Here is a 15,743-nt window from a genome sequence, read left to right on the forward strand (position 1 = left end):
CATTAGCTGTTAGTGGAAGCTCCAGTCTCCCTCTGTTAATAACCTGTACTCTTCTCTTTTTCTTAACACACAAACATGTATATTGATAGACAGATGTATTCCCACACATTAAAACAACACTATCATTTGTTTTTAATTCCAGTATTCAAAATGATCATACTTTCCCATTGTCATGTGCCTTTATTTACATATCTTTTCTTCCTTGCGCTGGATCTCAATATCCCGTGCCGCGATTTTGTTCTCCTCTGACCATGATATCTGCAGTCTGCTTCTCTTTTGACTGATGAATTGTAGGTAAATTACCACGGTAATTGAAAAGGAACCTTGCTTAAGCTCCACCTATTGCCCAAAATTGTCATATACAAAGAGGGGGGGAGGGAGGGGGGGTATCTAGTGCCCTGGAAAAATACACCCAGCCAACCATAATGCAAGGAGAGCCATGTGTATGATGTAGTTATTACTGAAATGGACATCAGGCTGAAAATACACTAATGAACATATAAAATAAAGAAACAAATTGTTGTTATTGTGCTAATATTAAATAAATGTTACACAGTACAAAATAAAGAAAAAAAAAAATACAGTTAATTTAATTATCTTGCTGAAGGGGCACTCTGGGCTCTTTTTGGTGGTGGTGAAGTGAGCCGTGTCTGAAGCCAAGCAGTGTATTCTTCAAGGGGCATCCGTACTAGATGTTCCCTCACAAACTGTGAAATAAAGTGTAAAAATCAATATTAAATCATTAATGAAAACAAAAAACACAACTTTATAATAGTTCAGAAAATGTAAACATTCCGGCTATGCAATTATAGATTTAACATAGTTCAAAAATGTGTGAATGATAGGATCCTATTCAGATAGAAAACACTCTTTAATCTGTATATTATCCTAACTTGCTACAAAACATGCAGATTAAATTCTCATCTCAAATGGAGATGCTCTCATGACTGGTGCATTTTTCTGCAGCTTTTACACACCAATACCATTCTCCTTCTAATTCCAGGGAGTGGAACACATACAGCTCACTGTGTCTGCACCAGTACAGTTGTAGTTTGTGCCCTATTCCAGTGGAATCAAGAGATATTATCTGGAAGCGGTCATCAAAACAGTTGCTAGCAATTTGGCAAGCATAACATAAACAAGAAAGGCCTACTATAAAATTTTAAAAAAATATGACCTTAACTATGCAACCTTCTATCATACTTCAGGCAACATTGTCTAAGACTTGTCAAGACGTTTGCCGAGATACAGGCACCTTGCAGTTGCCAATGCAATTAAAGTTCTCCAAACATCTGCACAAATCCATCAATTAAGGTCCAAACTTTGTTTAGAAATAGTGACAACGTGGCTAGTTAACAGTTTAAAATCTTGTGAATCATCTTTTCTTAGGAGCATCCTAATCATAAAATGAGCACAACCCCCCCCCCCAAAAAAAAATAAGATATCAGAGCGATTTCTCTTTTGAGCTCCTGCAGTCATAGCGGGATAGAAAACAACGGCCAATATGTCAATTATTCTGTGTACAGCAACGGCTGTATGAATTGTTTTCAAATAGCAGTTAGTGAGGGCTGAGTACAGCATAGATTGGTACAAATCAGATCAAATCAGTATACAATGAGGTCATTTCCACAGCACTACTACGAAGGAATGCATGTTTTGTGGGGTTCTCAATTCCTATTTTTCTTTATGTATACTGTGAGCCATAACCAGTCTCTTTGGGTTAGGTACTCAATTTCTCCATACACAGGTGTTCCATAACGAGTGTATTGAGAACTATATAGACTGGGTAAAGTTGTATAGAGCTGGTTAGTCAATAGTACTGCAGTTAGAATACTTTATCACATATGGGAAATATCAGGTTAGGGTATTCTGAGGCAGTGTTGGGCTTAACAAAGAATGACCTTGATTTAAGCAGCTTTGAAAGATTTAAACTAGTATATCATGTGTGCATGCTCATCCGCAGAAGAATGAAGTACATCATTCGTAACAAGCTAACCACAAAACCGCTAAAAAGACCTAAATAAGGAATGCATATGTAATTTGGCCATGCATTAGGGTGTGCTTTGCAGATGCCTTTGGTAAAAACATTCATAATAATCTATTAAAAAAACTACAAAATCCTACCCATATACAGGATAAACCAGAATGCTGTAGCTACTGATGACTGATATAATGAAATGGAGACCCTAACACTGGTGAAATACCTAATCTATCTACCATAGGGTCTGACATACCAAATGGCAAAGCTGATTAAATTACTTCCAAGCATTGGAAGGGAGATTACCAGCCCCCATACCATCAGGGGAGGCACCTTATGAGAGCTTTTATCTACATCATCTTGTGAGTGCATTTATTATCAGCGCAAGATACATTGCATTTACTGTATTACACTATTGTGTTTTTTCTATATGTTCCCTTTATAGAATTTTCAGCCGTATCCCGTTTTGGTTGTGTTTTTTTATTGCGACATGTACCAAAATGACTTTTGATCACTTGTGTCTACCGATGACTGTTGATTTTCTGATTTAGTCTCTAACTCAACATTCCCAGCCACGTAAACATCTTAATTACTTCTGAACTCGTTGACACTTGATATATTCCTTAACCACTTGTTTTGTTGTTAGAAGCATCATTGACTCTGTGTTTCAAAGGTTCTTTCCATCACCTGATATACCATATTATTTTCGTTAATGGTTATCAATTAGTTATCATCTTTCAGTTCCAGTATTGTATGTGATGATATTATGACATTCCACATAAAGTCCACCACAATACAAAAAGAAAGCGTCTTGATCCTTATTTTCGTTCAGAGCACCGCTATTATGGAATAACCTCCCGGACACTTTCAAATCTTCCCCCAGCCTAAAATCCTTTAACATATCCCTCTCTACATATCTCAAAACATGGTTGATTATGTAACTTACCTGTTCTGTGTTTAAGTTATATATGTGTGTATTTTAATATTATTTTGTAATTGTAATATTATATTATACCCTACTGTACCAATGGCATGTTTGTAGGTCCAGGACATACTTAAATATAAGAGAAATCTCAATGTATCCTTCCTGGTAAAATATTTTATAAATATATAAATAAAGTATATATGTTTTTCTATCAAACTGCAATATAGTATCTTTTTGTTAGAAAGTTCGACTAAAAGTCGCAAAAAATAAGTTACTAATGGGTTCTGTCATGTTCAATCCACACTTGATATTTTTAGTATGAAAATGCAATCTCCTTGCAATACACAAGCATTTCTAATGTCAACACAGAAACGTTTCAAGAAACCGTCTTCACATTAAGGAGAAAGCAAACAATGAGAGTGTCCTTTATATATAGACTGTAAGCTCGATTGAGCAGGGTCCTCTTCAACCTATTGTTCCTGTAAGTTTATTTGTAATTGTCCCATTTATAGTTAAATCCCCTCTCATAATATTGTAAAGCGCTACGGAATCTGTTGGCGCTATATAAATGGCAATAATAATAATATATTTGAGCAATTCCCAGTCATACAGTCTGTTCACAATGAAACAGAGAAATTGTGAAATGTGTTTTTATATTAATTACCAATTGCATGAACAATGGTTATGGATACCTCTAGCAGCATATTTATATTGCAGGGGTTATGGTGCTAACAGTGGACCATTTCTGAAATGAAAGCATCAACAGCAATTTAGAGCAGTTGAATCAATTCCAAAAGTCGTGTGCATCCAGTGTTTCTTTAAGGGACCTTGTCCTCCTGCACTCTAACCACTTCAGAAAGCTGTGCTTCCAGTGTTTCTTGAAGGGACCTTGCCCTCTTTGTACTATAACCACTATAGAAAGCTGTGCCTCCAGTGTTTCTTTAAGGGACCTTGCCCTCCTTGCACTATAACCACTACAGAAAGCTGTGCCTCCAGTGTTTCTTTAAGGGACCTTGCCCTCTTTGTACTATAACCACTATAGAAAGCTGTGCCTCCAGTGTTTCTTTAAGGGACCTTGCCCTCCTTGCACTATAACCACTACAGAAAGCTGTGCCTCCAGTGTTTCTTTAAGGGACCTTGCCCTCCTTGAACTATAACCACTACAGAAAGCTGTGCCTCCAGTGTTTCTTTAAGGGACCTTGCCCTCTTTGTACTATAACCACTACAAAAAGCTGTGCCTCCAGTGTTTCTTTAAGGGACCTTGCCCTCTTTGTACTATAACCACTACAGAAAGCTGTGCCTCCAGTGTTTCTTTAAGGGACCTTGCCCTCTTTGTACTATAACCACTACAGAAAGCTGTGCATCCAGTGTTTCTTTAAGGGACCTTGTCCTCCTGCACTCTAACCCCTTCAGAAAGCTGTGCTTCCAGTGTTTCTTTAAGGGACCTTGCCCTCTTTGTACTATAACCACTATAGAAAGCTGTGCCTCCAGTGTTTCTTTAAGGGACCTTGCCCTCCTTGCACTATAACCACTACAGAAAGCTGTGCCTCCAGTGTTTCTTTAAGGGACCTTGCCCTCCTTGAACTATAACCACTACAGAAAGCTGTGCCTCCAGTGTTTCTTTAAGGGACCTTGCCCTCTTTGTACTATAACCACTACAGAAAGCTGTGCCTCCAGTGTTTCTTTAAGGGACCTTGCCCTCCTTGAACTATAACCACTACAGAAAGCTGTGCCTCCAGTGTTTCTTTAAGTGACCTTGCCCTCTTTGTACTATAACCACTACAGAAAGCTGTGCCTCCAGTGTTTCTTTAAGGGACCTTGCCCTCTTTGTACTATAACCACTACAGAAAGCTGTGCTTCCAGTGTTTCTTTCAGTAAGGATTTCTAAGTATTGTGACAAGGGAATTTGAAAGTTTTAGAAAGATGGAAATCCTTCCTTGATTCATATTGGGAGTTAATTGGGTTTAAAATCTCAAGTCCTATGTCACTAGCCAGGCGTTAAAAGCCATTTGCCTCTGTAAATTTGGAAGGTACATGGAATATTCACTAGGGTGAATTTCTATTCACCAGGGCTAATTTTGCACTCGCCATGACTACTGGAAATTTTAATTCCTGTTACTATATAATTATATATTATTTCATCTTACAGGTTGTTTTACATTCTGATCCATTAAAATGGTACTGTTCTGGAATGACAATAGTTTAATGGATCATAAAAATGTTGTGTGAATAACAAAGACTAACCTCTACAGCCACACTGATGTCAGGAGCACAAAGCTCCCAAATGCGAAGTCCACTCAAGACTTTAAAGAAGGTGATTGGACGCAACCTGATAAATTGCTTCTCTTCTAGTTTTTCAAGCTTCCTAAGGATTTTCTGGATATTTTGGTTCTTCTTTAAAACTGGTGGAATTCTAGAGAGCAAAACTACAAACCTGCAATCAGAGAAAAAAACAAAGATTTTTTTTTTAAAATGGTACTAAGCTTTCTGGGTAATAATGTTACATAAAACAATGCAAGTATATACAAATGATAGGCAAAAGTATATGTAAAACTAATAAAATACAGGTGATACTCGAAAAATGTGAATATCGTGCAAAAGTTCATTTATTTCAGTAATGCAACGTAAAAGGGGAAACTAACATATGAGATTGACACATTATATGCAAAGCAAGATAGTTCAAGCCGTGATTTGTCATAAGTGCGATGATTATGGCTTACAGCTCATGAAAACCCCAAATCCACAATCTCAGTAAATTAGAATATTGTGAAAAGGTGCAATATTCTAGGCTCACAGTGTCCCACTCTAATCAGCTAAGTAAGCCATAACACTTGCAAAGGGTTTCTGGGCCTTTAAATGGTCTCTCAGTCTGGATCAGTAGGAATCACAATCACGGGGAAGGCTGCTGACCTGACAGTTGTGCAGAAAACCATCATTAACACCCTCCATAAGGAGGGAAAGCCTCAAAAAGGTAATTGCGAAGGAAGTTGGATGTTCCCAAAGTGCTGTATCAAAGCACATTAATATAAAGTTATGTGGAAGGTAAAAGTGTGGAAGAAAAAGGTGCACAAGCAGCAGGGATGACCGCAGCCTGGAGAGGATTGTCAGGAAAAGGCCATTCAAATGTGTTGGAGACTTTCACAAGGAGTGGACTGAGGCTGGAGTCAGTGCATCAAGAGCCACCACACACAGACGGATCCTGGACACGTGCTTCAGGTGTTGGATTCCTCTTGTCAAGCCGCTCCTGAACAACAATCAACTTCAGAAGCATCTTACCTGGGCTAGAGAAAAACAGACCTGGTCTGTTGCTCAGTGGTCCAACGTCCTCTTTTCTGATGAGAGCAACTTTTTCATCTCATTTGGAATGGAGAGGCACACACTGCAAGATGCTTGAAGTCCAGTGTGAAGTTTCCACAGTCTGTGTTGATTTGGGGAGCCATGTCATCTGCTGGTGTTGGTCCACTGTGCTTCATTAAGTCCAGGGTCAACGCAGCCGTCTACCAGGAGATTTTGGAGCACTTCATGCTTCCTTCCGCAGACGAGCTTTATGGGGATGCTGACTTCATTTTCCAGCAGGACTTGGTACCTGCCCACACTGCCAATATATCTAATAAACATATCTACAAATGTAGTTTTGAGACTGGGCCATTGCCTCTAAGATGCCAGTTCTTAAAGAATTCGATACCCATGTACAACACAGAGGTCTATAAAAGATACAGCGAGACTTTGGGAACTTCCATAGAACTACTTGTGAAATGCCAGAGGAAACGTCTTTCCTTACAGCTGTAACTAGCATTGAATGTTGGGAACTGACAAACGTTAATAGCGCAAGATCTCCCTTTTTAAGTTTTGCAACCTTTGCTTGGCCAATAAGACAAACCTGACCCTAGTGCTGTTCCTGTTGATTTAGGGGTAACCTTGTTGTCCAGCCCAAGATCGCTCTTACTGCACAGCTTCTGTAAGTTCACAGAAAGATGATGTCATTTGTCAGTGCCCATGTGTACACCGCTCACATGGTGATGGTAGGTAATATCATTGCTCTTTGAACCTGCTGTAGCTGGACAAGTGGCTGTGATCTTGGGTCAATAACCAAGGAAAAATGCCAAAAGGTCAGTAAAGATTAAAAAAGTCAAATGAAAGTAAGAGTATCAAACATATATACGAAACAAATAAAAAAGCCATTACAGTTTTCTTTTAAGTAAATTGCGTCCTCAATCATTATTCCTGTTGCTTAGAACAATCTGTGTGTTGCTTGCCACTCTGGTCAAACCCATGAGTGTGCACTAGAGCTGATTTATGCCCATTTGGGAAGAAAGAAACTTTGAGAAAAACACAATATCCCTGTTAGCTAGATCATTACGAATCTGATCAGTTGTATAGATGGAAATATTTTCTTATCCAGTACACTGGTCAAATCTCAGAAAAAGGAGCGACATCACACACTTTTGTGTCTGATACAATTTAAAAATGACAATAAAGAGACCTGTCGGCTCAGTCTGAGCTTAGTATGAATGCACATAGTAACATTAAATCTCACCAGTTGCTTGTGTCTGTGTAATCCTTCTCTTCTTTCACATGTTGATATGATGTCCGCATTTTCTCAAGATCTTGGTGGAAGTGGCTAATAGTGTCTAAAGATCGATATTTCTGAATGCTGAATTCATGGCGTCTCCTGAAAGGTTAAAGCCAAAGCAGTTGGAACTTGTACCATGTCTGACATTAGTTGTATATTTTTACAATTATATCTTTGTACAATTGCCAATTATTTTGTTTAATTACTGATGCCATCTTTACAAACCATAAAAATGACTGTCTTTTACATAACACTGAAAAAATGACCAAAAATGGAAATTGTTTTCCTCAACTAGATAAATATTTAAACCCAGTGAATGATGAAAGCAATTATATGAACATAGTTATTAATTATTATTTTAGCTAAAAGACTGCATATATTATAGACCATGTCCACATTATTTTGTAATGCATTAATATAAGTACAAATACATACAAACTTCTTTGTTCTGTAAAACAAAATAAATGACTGTTTTCCTTTAAAATTGTTACTCTGCTCGTGTTTCAGAAAAAGCTTTTAAAAGGATAATGTTATACTCCCTTTAAACTTGTTATTTAGTTTTAAAAAAAAAATTTTTAAGTCACCACTTGTCTGGTTTATCACATAGAACCTCTTCTGTTCATCTATTTCCTTTAACAGTTGAAATTGGAATTAATTCCCAACAATGCCATGGAACAGTTACATAGACAAGCATCATGCTTCATAGAAGCTAACAATATATGTGATTTGGCTATATTCTTTTATGTAGGAAATTAGCCTTAATCACTAAAAACAGAAAGACTCGTGGCTCTCCATGGCACAGTAAAAGTAAAGTTTTCAGTATGATGTGGGAAGTAATTTCTCTTTTCACTTACACACTTGAAGAAAGACGAAAAGGGAAATTGCTGAAAATAGCACATGCAATCAGTGAAACATGGCATTGTATGGAAAAGACTGCTATTTGTCCAATGGTGATTATAGAGCTTTCTCCTAGTTCCATTATACCGTGCTTACTATTTTGGATTGGAAGTAATGTGGTACCTGTCCAATGAAAACGAAAATTTAATTTTTTATTTTTTTTTAACATTGTTAATGTAGGATATATGTATGCTCATATGTTGCTGAATAAAAGTGCAAGTATAGAAAAGGCCTACAAATAAACTTTTTTGAAGGCCCAGCATAATTTTCCAATGACCTTGACCACATCCTTGACCCAATGTAATCTTTCTCTGTTAAGGATTTAGTAAATAGTGAAGAGATGGGAAAAGATGGGCATATCCCATACTTCCCAATTGTATTTAGGAGGAACAGTGGCATTGGAAAGCTTGCTTTCCTTGTTCCTCACAGTACCGATTGAGAGGTTAACCTGCCCTCTGTTCTAAACTGGTTTGACTACTTAGGGGCAGGGCACTCCTGCTACCATGACCACTACAATATATCTTAAAAAATAATAGGACCAAAAGGAGCAGAGAAGGAAAAGGGATTTGACAAAAATGAGCTAGAAATTAGAGATTAATATGTTTGTCATGTCGGTTTTCTACATGTATGTATAATTTGAATAAACATTCTGTAGCCCTTTTCCAATCAGCTGTCTCATATTGGTGAAGATTTCAAGGGATTGTTGGGGACAAAGCTCAATGATACCATTTTCTCTCCTGTAAGAAATACCTTGTCTGCCTGAATAGATATGTGTTGGAAAGCACAGCAAGATGTCATTCAAAAATAAGTAAATGTTAAATTTCAGAATCGCTTACCTTTCGACAGCTTCCACCTTATCATGTAAGTGCATATCTGCCTCTACAGCGACTTCAAAGAACACCTTTCTCATCTCTGAGAGCCCAGTTAATTTTCTCTTAATGAAGACACTAGTTGGAGACAAGCTGGGAGCAGGCGAGCTGTAAAACAGAATGTTTAAACTCGTTTAAATAAATAAACACAATAATAGTGATACACCATTTTATTTCAATGTTAAAGGACCACTATAGTGCCAGGAAAATATACTCGTTTTCCTGGCACTATAGTGCCCTGAGGGTGCCCCCACCCTCAGGGACCCCCTCCCGCCGGGCTCTGGGGAGAGTAAAGGGTTAAAACTTACCTTTATTCCAGTGCCGGGCGGGGAGCTCTCCTTCTCCTCTCCGCCTCCGATCCTCCCTTTCGGCTGAATGCGCATGCGCGACAAGAGCTGTGCGCGCATTCAGCCGGTCGCATAGGAAAGCATTTACAATGCTTTCCTATGGACGCTTGCGTGCTCTCACTGTGATTTTCACAGTGAGAATCACGCAAGCGCCTCTAGCGGCTGTCAGTGAGACAGCCACTAGAGGATTTGGAGGCTGGATTAACCCTATTATAAACATAGCAGTTTCTCCTAGAGGGACCTGGCACCCAGACCACTTCATTAAGCTGAAGTGGTCTGGGTGCCTAGAGTGGTCCTTTAACTATTACTATTAGTAACAGTGAATGGGTGGGAAAGGTAGTTATATTCATTTTCAATATTTATTTTTGGAGGACAGTGATTATTACAAAATTAGGTTGGCCAGGCTTGGCGTCCCTTGTTAAATGGGCTTTAATCTCCTATTCCTAGGTAGGGAAGCCAATGGGGTGGGAAACAAACCACTGTTCCTGCCTGACATAATTGCCCATCAGCACTATATGAAGAGTTGCTCTCTGAGCTGGGTTTCAGGGGATGCTCACACAAACTGTTTTGGGAAAAGAGCACTGTGTCAGGACATCCTTGGTTATTCGGAAGTCTAGGGGAATCCAGCTCACATTTTATTGGAGCCCGAACCAAGTGTGGAATTACTATGGCAATAAGGGATCATAGGTGTTGCCAATTTTATTTTAAATAAATATGTGCATAATATGCGTATGTTAAAAAAAAAAAAAGTATATATATATATATATATATATATATATATTTTAAACTATCCTTTTGCACTTGACATTTCTGCTGGACAAAAATATTTTAAGCTTGTTGGTGTTTATTTCAGTGGTGCGCATAGAACTACACTTTCCTCTGCAAAAAAAATAAAAAAAAACTCTATAGAAACAGCTTCAAAAATATTTAGGATAAAAAAAAAAAAATCACAATATGATATTTCTTCCCCTTTGCTGCTTTCCTGCTATGCCAGGTTAACAAGGCTACTCATACAGCTGTCAAATTGCTATATTTTAAAGGTCATATGTTAGGAATTGTGAAATGCTGCATGCTTATTTAGGGCTGATAACTCTGCATGCAGTCATCTTGTCTATCTGTAATTACCAATAGGAAACCAATTGTCAGGTAAGAGGATTTTGTAATCTATATATTTCAGTGTGGTTTTGTCAGCACAATGTGTAAATTACAAGAATACTTACCAAAAGGTGACCCTGTTATTCACACATTTTGTGGATGACTGGTTCAATTTAAGTATTATTTATTAAACTGTATTGCTAAACATATTTAATATTGTGACAGTGCTGTCATTGTATTATGTATATCATGCCAATTTTAATTATTAACAGGCAGTTATGACACTTTAATTAACTTAATCTATGAGTTTGGAATCGTGGAGGCCATAGTACACATACAATGATACTTCATTATTTACAACTAAAGATGAGAAATAGCTCATTATGTCTGCTTTACAGAAATCTTTACATACTATCACACATTATGGTTTGTTCACTAAACATCGAATTGTACATAGTTACATAGTTACATAGCTGAAAAGAGACTTAATCCATACAAGTTCAGCCTTCCTCACATATGTTTTTGCTGTTGATCCAAAAGAAGGCAAAAAACCTAATCTGAAGTGCTTCCAATTTTGCAACAAACTAGGAAAAAAAATCCTTCTTGACCCCAAAATAGCAGTCAAATATCTCTTTGGATCATTCAGCTACTACCCCACTAATTGCAAATTATACCCCCATATGTTATTTTTTTGCAAGTATTTATCCAATTGCTGTTTAACTCCTTAAGGACACGACATGTGTGACATGTCATGATTCCATTTTATTCCAGAAGTTTGGTCCTTAAGGGGTTAAACATCTGTAGTGACTGATAAAACCACATCTTTGAGCTGAGAATTCCATATCCTTATTGCTTTTACTGTAAAAAACATTTTCTTTGCCTTAGATTAAATCTCCTATATTCCAGCCTAAATGTGTGACCTCGTGTCCTATATGTGGCCCTGTTTATGAATAGTTTCCAGATAATGTTTTTTTTATTGGCCCTAAATTTATTTGTATAATGTTATCATATCCCCTCTCAGGCGCCGTTTTTCCAAACCAAAGAGATTTACATTTTTTAACCTTTCTTCATAACTAAAATGCTCCATTCCTTTTATCAATTTTGTAGCTTGTCTCTGCACTTTTTCTAGTGCCATAATATCCTTCTTTAGAACAGGTGCCCAAAATTGCACAGCATATTCAAGATGTGGTTTTACCAGCGATTTATAAAGAGGCAAAATTATATTTTGATCCCGAGAATTTATGCCCCTATTTATACATGACAAAACCTTACTGGCTTCAGCAACTGGAGATTGACATTGCATATTGTTGCCCAATTTGTTGTCTATAACAATTCCCAAATCCTTCTTGTGTGTGGTTATCCTTAATTCACTACCATTTAAGGTGTAAGTTGCTTGTGCATTTTTGACGCTGAAGTGCATAACTTTGCATTTCTCTACATTAAATTTAATCAGCCATTTTAGTGCCCAATCCCCTAATCTATCTAAATCCCTCTGCAGCAAAGCAATATCCTGCTCACATTGTATTATTTACTTAACAAAGTTTTGTGTCTTCTGCAAACACTGAAACATGTCTTTCAATGCCTATTGCAAGATCATTTATAAATATGTTAAATAGAAGCGGTCCCAAAACAGAACCTTTAGGGGCACCACTTACCACTTTTGTCCAGCCTAAAAATTTACCATTAATGACAACTCGTTGGACTCTATCCTTAAGCAATGTTCTACCCAAGAACAAGAATATTAATCTAGACCAATTTCTTTTATAGTGGCTGAACTTGATGGATGCAAGTTCTTTTTGCTGCCATTGTAACTATGTAGTGAATTGAAACAAATTGCAAAATTCAGGCTAAAATAGCCAATCTGTAACTATAGTCAATATAGAGATTTTTTTTTCTAAATCAGCACTTTCCAATTCACTACAGTTCTGTGTCAAGAATATATCCCACATTGTGATTAAAATTATACAATTTCCCTATGCCCTAGGGAATAAAAACAAATACATTTATTATTTACATAGGCTGGTTGATTTCCATTATGGCAGTCCACCCCAGGTAACAGGTGGCACACAGAGTACAGTAACCTACCGTGTGACTTTTTTTGTGCATGGGTGCAGAGCAGGCAGAGAAGGGGATGCTGTGACCTCTCGCTGTACTGCATGTCCAGCTCCCTTGTACATCTTGTATTGATTCTAGGAGCTGAGACTGACATCACTCCAGCCCCAGCATCAGTACAGAGCTGCAGGGAGATGAGCAGCAATAGTACAAAGAGATCCAAGCAGCAAACCGCTGAACCCCAGGGATGAACTTCATCTCCACCTCCCTTTCAAGGTTAAAAAAAGAAGGCTTACAATGAAAAAAATAACTGTGTGTGTAGATAAGGGCAAAAAGAAGAAATGAGAACTAAAATGGAGAAAACAATCCCACTCAGTGGGTGTAGTCCAATCTTGTTCTCAGTTATATACCTCCAATTGTAAATGTCACATATAGAGAGGGGGGAGGGGGGGTTTGTTTAAACAGTTTACCAATGAGTGATAAGACCTAAAAGGTGGGTAGGTAGAGCATAATCAGCATATTTCTGTTCGTGAAGTAACAAGTGTGTCCAGGATACAAATGCCTGGATGGCTGGTGGATGGGAGGAAAGATAATAAGAGGGGAGAGGGAAAGGGATATCTATATACTAAAGAATAGGAAGATGCCTGATAGAGGTAAAAGTAGCACAGGGAGTAAACAGAACTCTAGTCGCTATAAATGGCAAAACTAAATGGTGCACTCGTCCTGAAGTGATATGGAGCATATACATATGTAGGAAAACCCCTTAGTGTTCTCTAGTATTCCTGCATAAAGTTTGTGCAGATTAGAGGGTATTACTCCAATATCGAGGGGTATTCCTGCTTACTGCTGCAAACTAGTGAACGTTCCTCACGTAAGTGCCACACCAAAATCCTAAGTATGCCCTGGACTAGCTGTCTAACTCACATCTGTGAGAGTGAATAATCTGCTACTTCAAGGCAGCCTCAACCTGCCCCTATCTCCCCATAGAGTTATCAAACCAAGGTGCTAAATAACAGCATTCCCCATCCGCTCAGCAGACAATGCACGAACAGAGAGTAAAAATAAATAAACAACCCAACCAAAAAAAGAAATATGGATTAAATCAAAAAAAGAAGAGTGAAAATAAATTGCATCGGCTCAAAATTCACTCGACGCGCGTTTCGGCGTTTCAATACGCCTTTATCAAGAGCTAGGCAGTGACTGGACTGATTGCCGGTTATAAAGGGTAGAGAGACCTCCCATTACGGGTCAGCCGCCAATCTGCATGCAGGGGCTGTTCCCGGAGACCACGTGGGGCTCGTGGGCTCCTCCCATACAGTGCCGTCCAATCAGAGGGGGGAAGGGGAGTGGTCACCCTTTGTATGCCGCACTGTAAGATCGTAACCCATTGCGGGTAAAAATACAAGTGGCAACATCATCGGTTTTCTTTTTGTATAGAGGAGCTAGACAGTATACGAAACATCAATGTGGTTGTACTGATTTCCCCCCAGCAGTAAATACACACAGGAGCATGATAGGCTAAAATGTTGGGAATAAAGTATATTATTTGTTTAACTCCTTTTTCGTCAGTCAAGGGTTTTAATACAGGCAGAGACACATTGTAAGTTAGCTAAATCGCTCAAAGTGTAACCTATAAGGGTCTGTTAATGCAAGCTGACTACATGTAGTGTGTGCAGTACGTATATTGTTTGATAGACCGAGGAGGGAGAGATATACAGGTTATAATAGAATGCAGATTAATAGCCCTATTGTCAGGGTACCTGTGGTCTCTACCTCCGAAAGAGGTAGAGACTTAGCTGTTCCTCCATCCAGACGGTCTGATGGCTCCCTTCCCCGCGGTCTATCCGGTCATGCTAGGCCGGCCGCGAGGGAGTGACTGCCTTTTACAGCATCTAGGCAGGAAGTAGTCATCAGGACACTCCCCCGGAACGACCTGTCAGTCAATTGCTGCAGGACCAATCAAGACGCCTCGGAGGCGTGGTTACTGCTCTGAACAGGGTATTTAACAGAGCTTCATTAGCTCATTGCCCTGTCGTGGTTCTAGCTTGTTCTAGTCACTCAGTGCTTGTGTATTCTATTATCCCTTTTGGTTTTGACCCGGCTTGTTCACCTTACTCTGCTTATCTCTGTTACCCTTGATTCGGCTTGTCTCTCGCTTACCTGTCTTCTGTTACCCTCGACCTCGGCTTGTCTTTGACCATTCTATACTGTACTACTTATGTTAGTCCGGCCATTCCAAGGTCCGGTATACGTATCTGGCTACTGTTTGTACTCTGCGTGTTGGATCCCTGTCCCGATCCTGACATTACGACAGGGCCAATGGATCCTGCGAGTACAAACAGTAAGCTGGATGCTCCTGATCCTAGGTTTGAAGCCATGGATCACAGAATGGATCAGATGGCACTTGCGCTACAGGCTCTATTAGCTTGTGCCAATAACCCACCAGAGGAGATACGTAATACCCCTGTTTCTCCTGTCGGTTCAGGTCTAGAGGTAGCCACAGTGGGTGCTTCTTCTCACATTACCCCCCCAGTACGCTATGGTGGGGCTCCTGAGAAGTGTCGTGGTTTTTTAAACCAAATTAGTATCCACTTTGAATTGCAACCTCGCTCTTATCCTACAGATAGGGCAAAAGTAGGATTTATTATCACCCTACTCATTGAGAAAGCTCTGAGATGGGCCAACCCACTATGGGAGAACGATAACCCATTAGTTTATAACTATAACGCATTTGTAGCTGCTTTTAGAAGAACATTTGACCCTCCAGGTAGAAAGGTTAATGCAGCCAGATTACTGTTGCACCTGAGACAGGAGAACCGAACACTGGTGGATTATGCACTAGAGTTCAGGTCTCTGGCGGCAGAAATCAAGTGGAATGAGCAGGCGTATATGGATGTATTTTTGAATGGCCTATCTGATGTAATCCTTGATGAGGTTGCTACCAGAGAACTCCCTGAGAATTTAGAGGATTTAATTTCGTTCATCTCTCGTATAGATGAACGTCTAA

General features: G+C 38.9%; 1 protein-coding gene across 1 annotated transcript in view; it reads right to left on the reverse strand.

The window, feature by feature from the left end:
• Positions 1 to 386: 386 nt before the first annotated feature.
• The window catches only part of CCDC60 (coiled-coil domain containing 60), a 177,196-nt gene continuing 161,839 nt past the window's right edge, over positions 387 to 15,743 (reverse strand). Inside the window, exons 11-14 of the mRNA XM_063454176.1 lie at positions 9,210 to 9,350; positions 7,441 to 7,575; positions 5,148 to 5,337; positions 387 to 707 (exon numbers count right to left, since the gene is read on the reverse strand). Of these exons, the coding sequence (XP_063310246.1) occupies positions 594 to 707; positions 5,148 to 5,337; positions 7,441 to 7,575; positions 9,210 to 9,350 (580 nt within the window). The 3' untranslated portion in view covers positions 387 to 593. The remainder of the gene's footprint in view (positions 708 to 5,147; positions 5,338 to 7,440; positions 7,576 to 9,209; positions 9,351 to 15,743) is intronic.

This window comes from Pelobates fuscus, chromosome 5, assembly GCF_036172605.1.
Source record: "Pelobates fuscus isolate aPelFus1 chromosome 5, aPelFus1.pri, whole genome shotgun sequence".
Classification (NCBI taxonomy): Eukaryota; Metazoa; Chordata; class Amphibia; order Anura; family Pelobatidae; genus Pelobates; species Pelobates fuscus.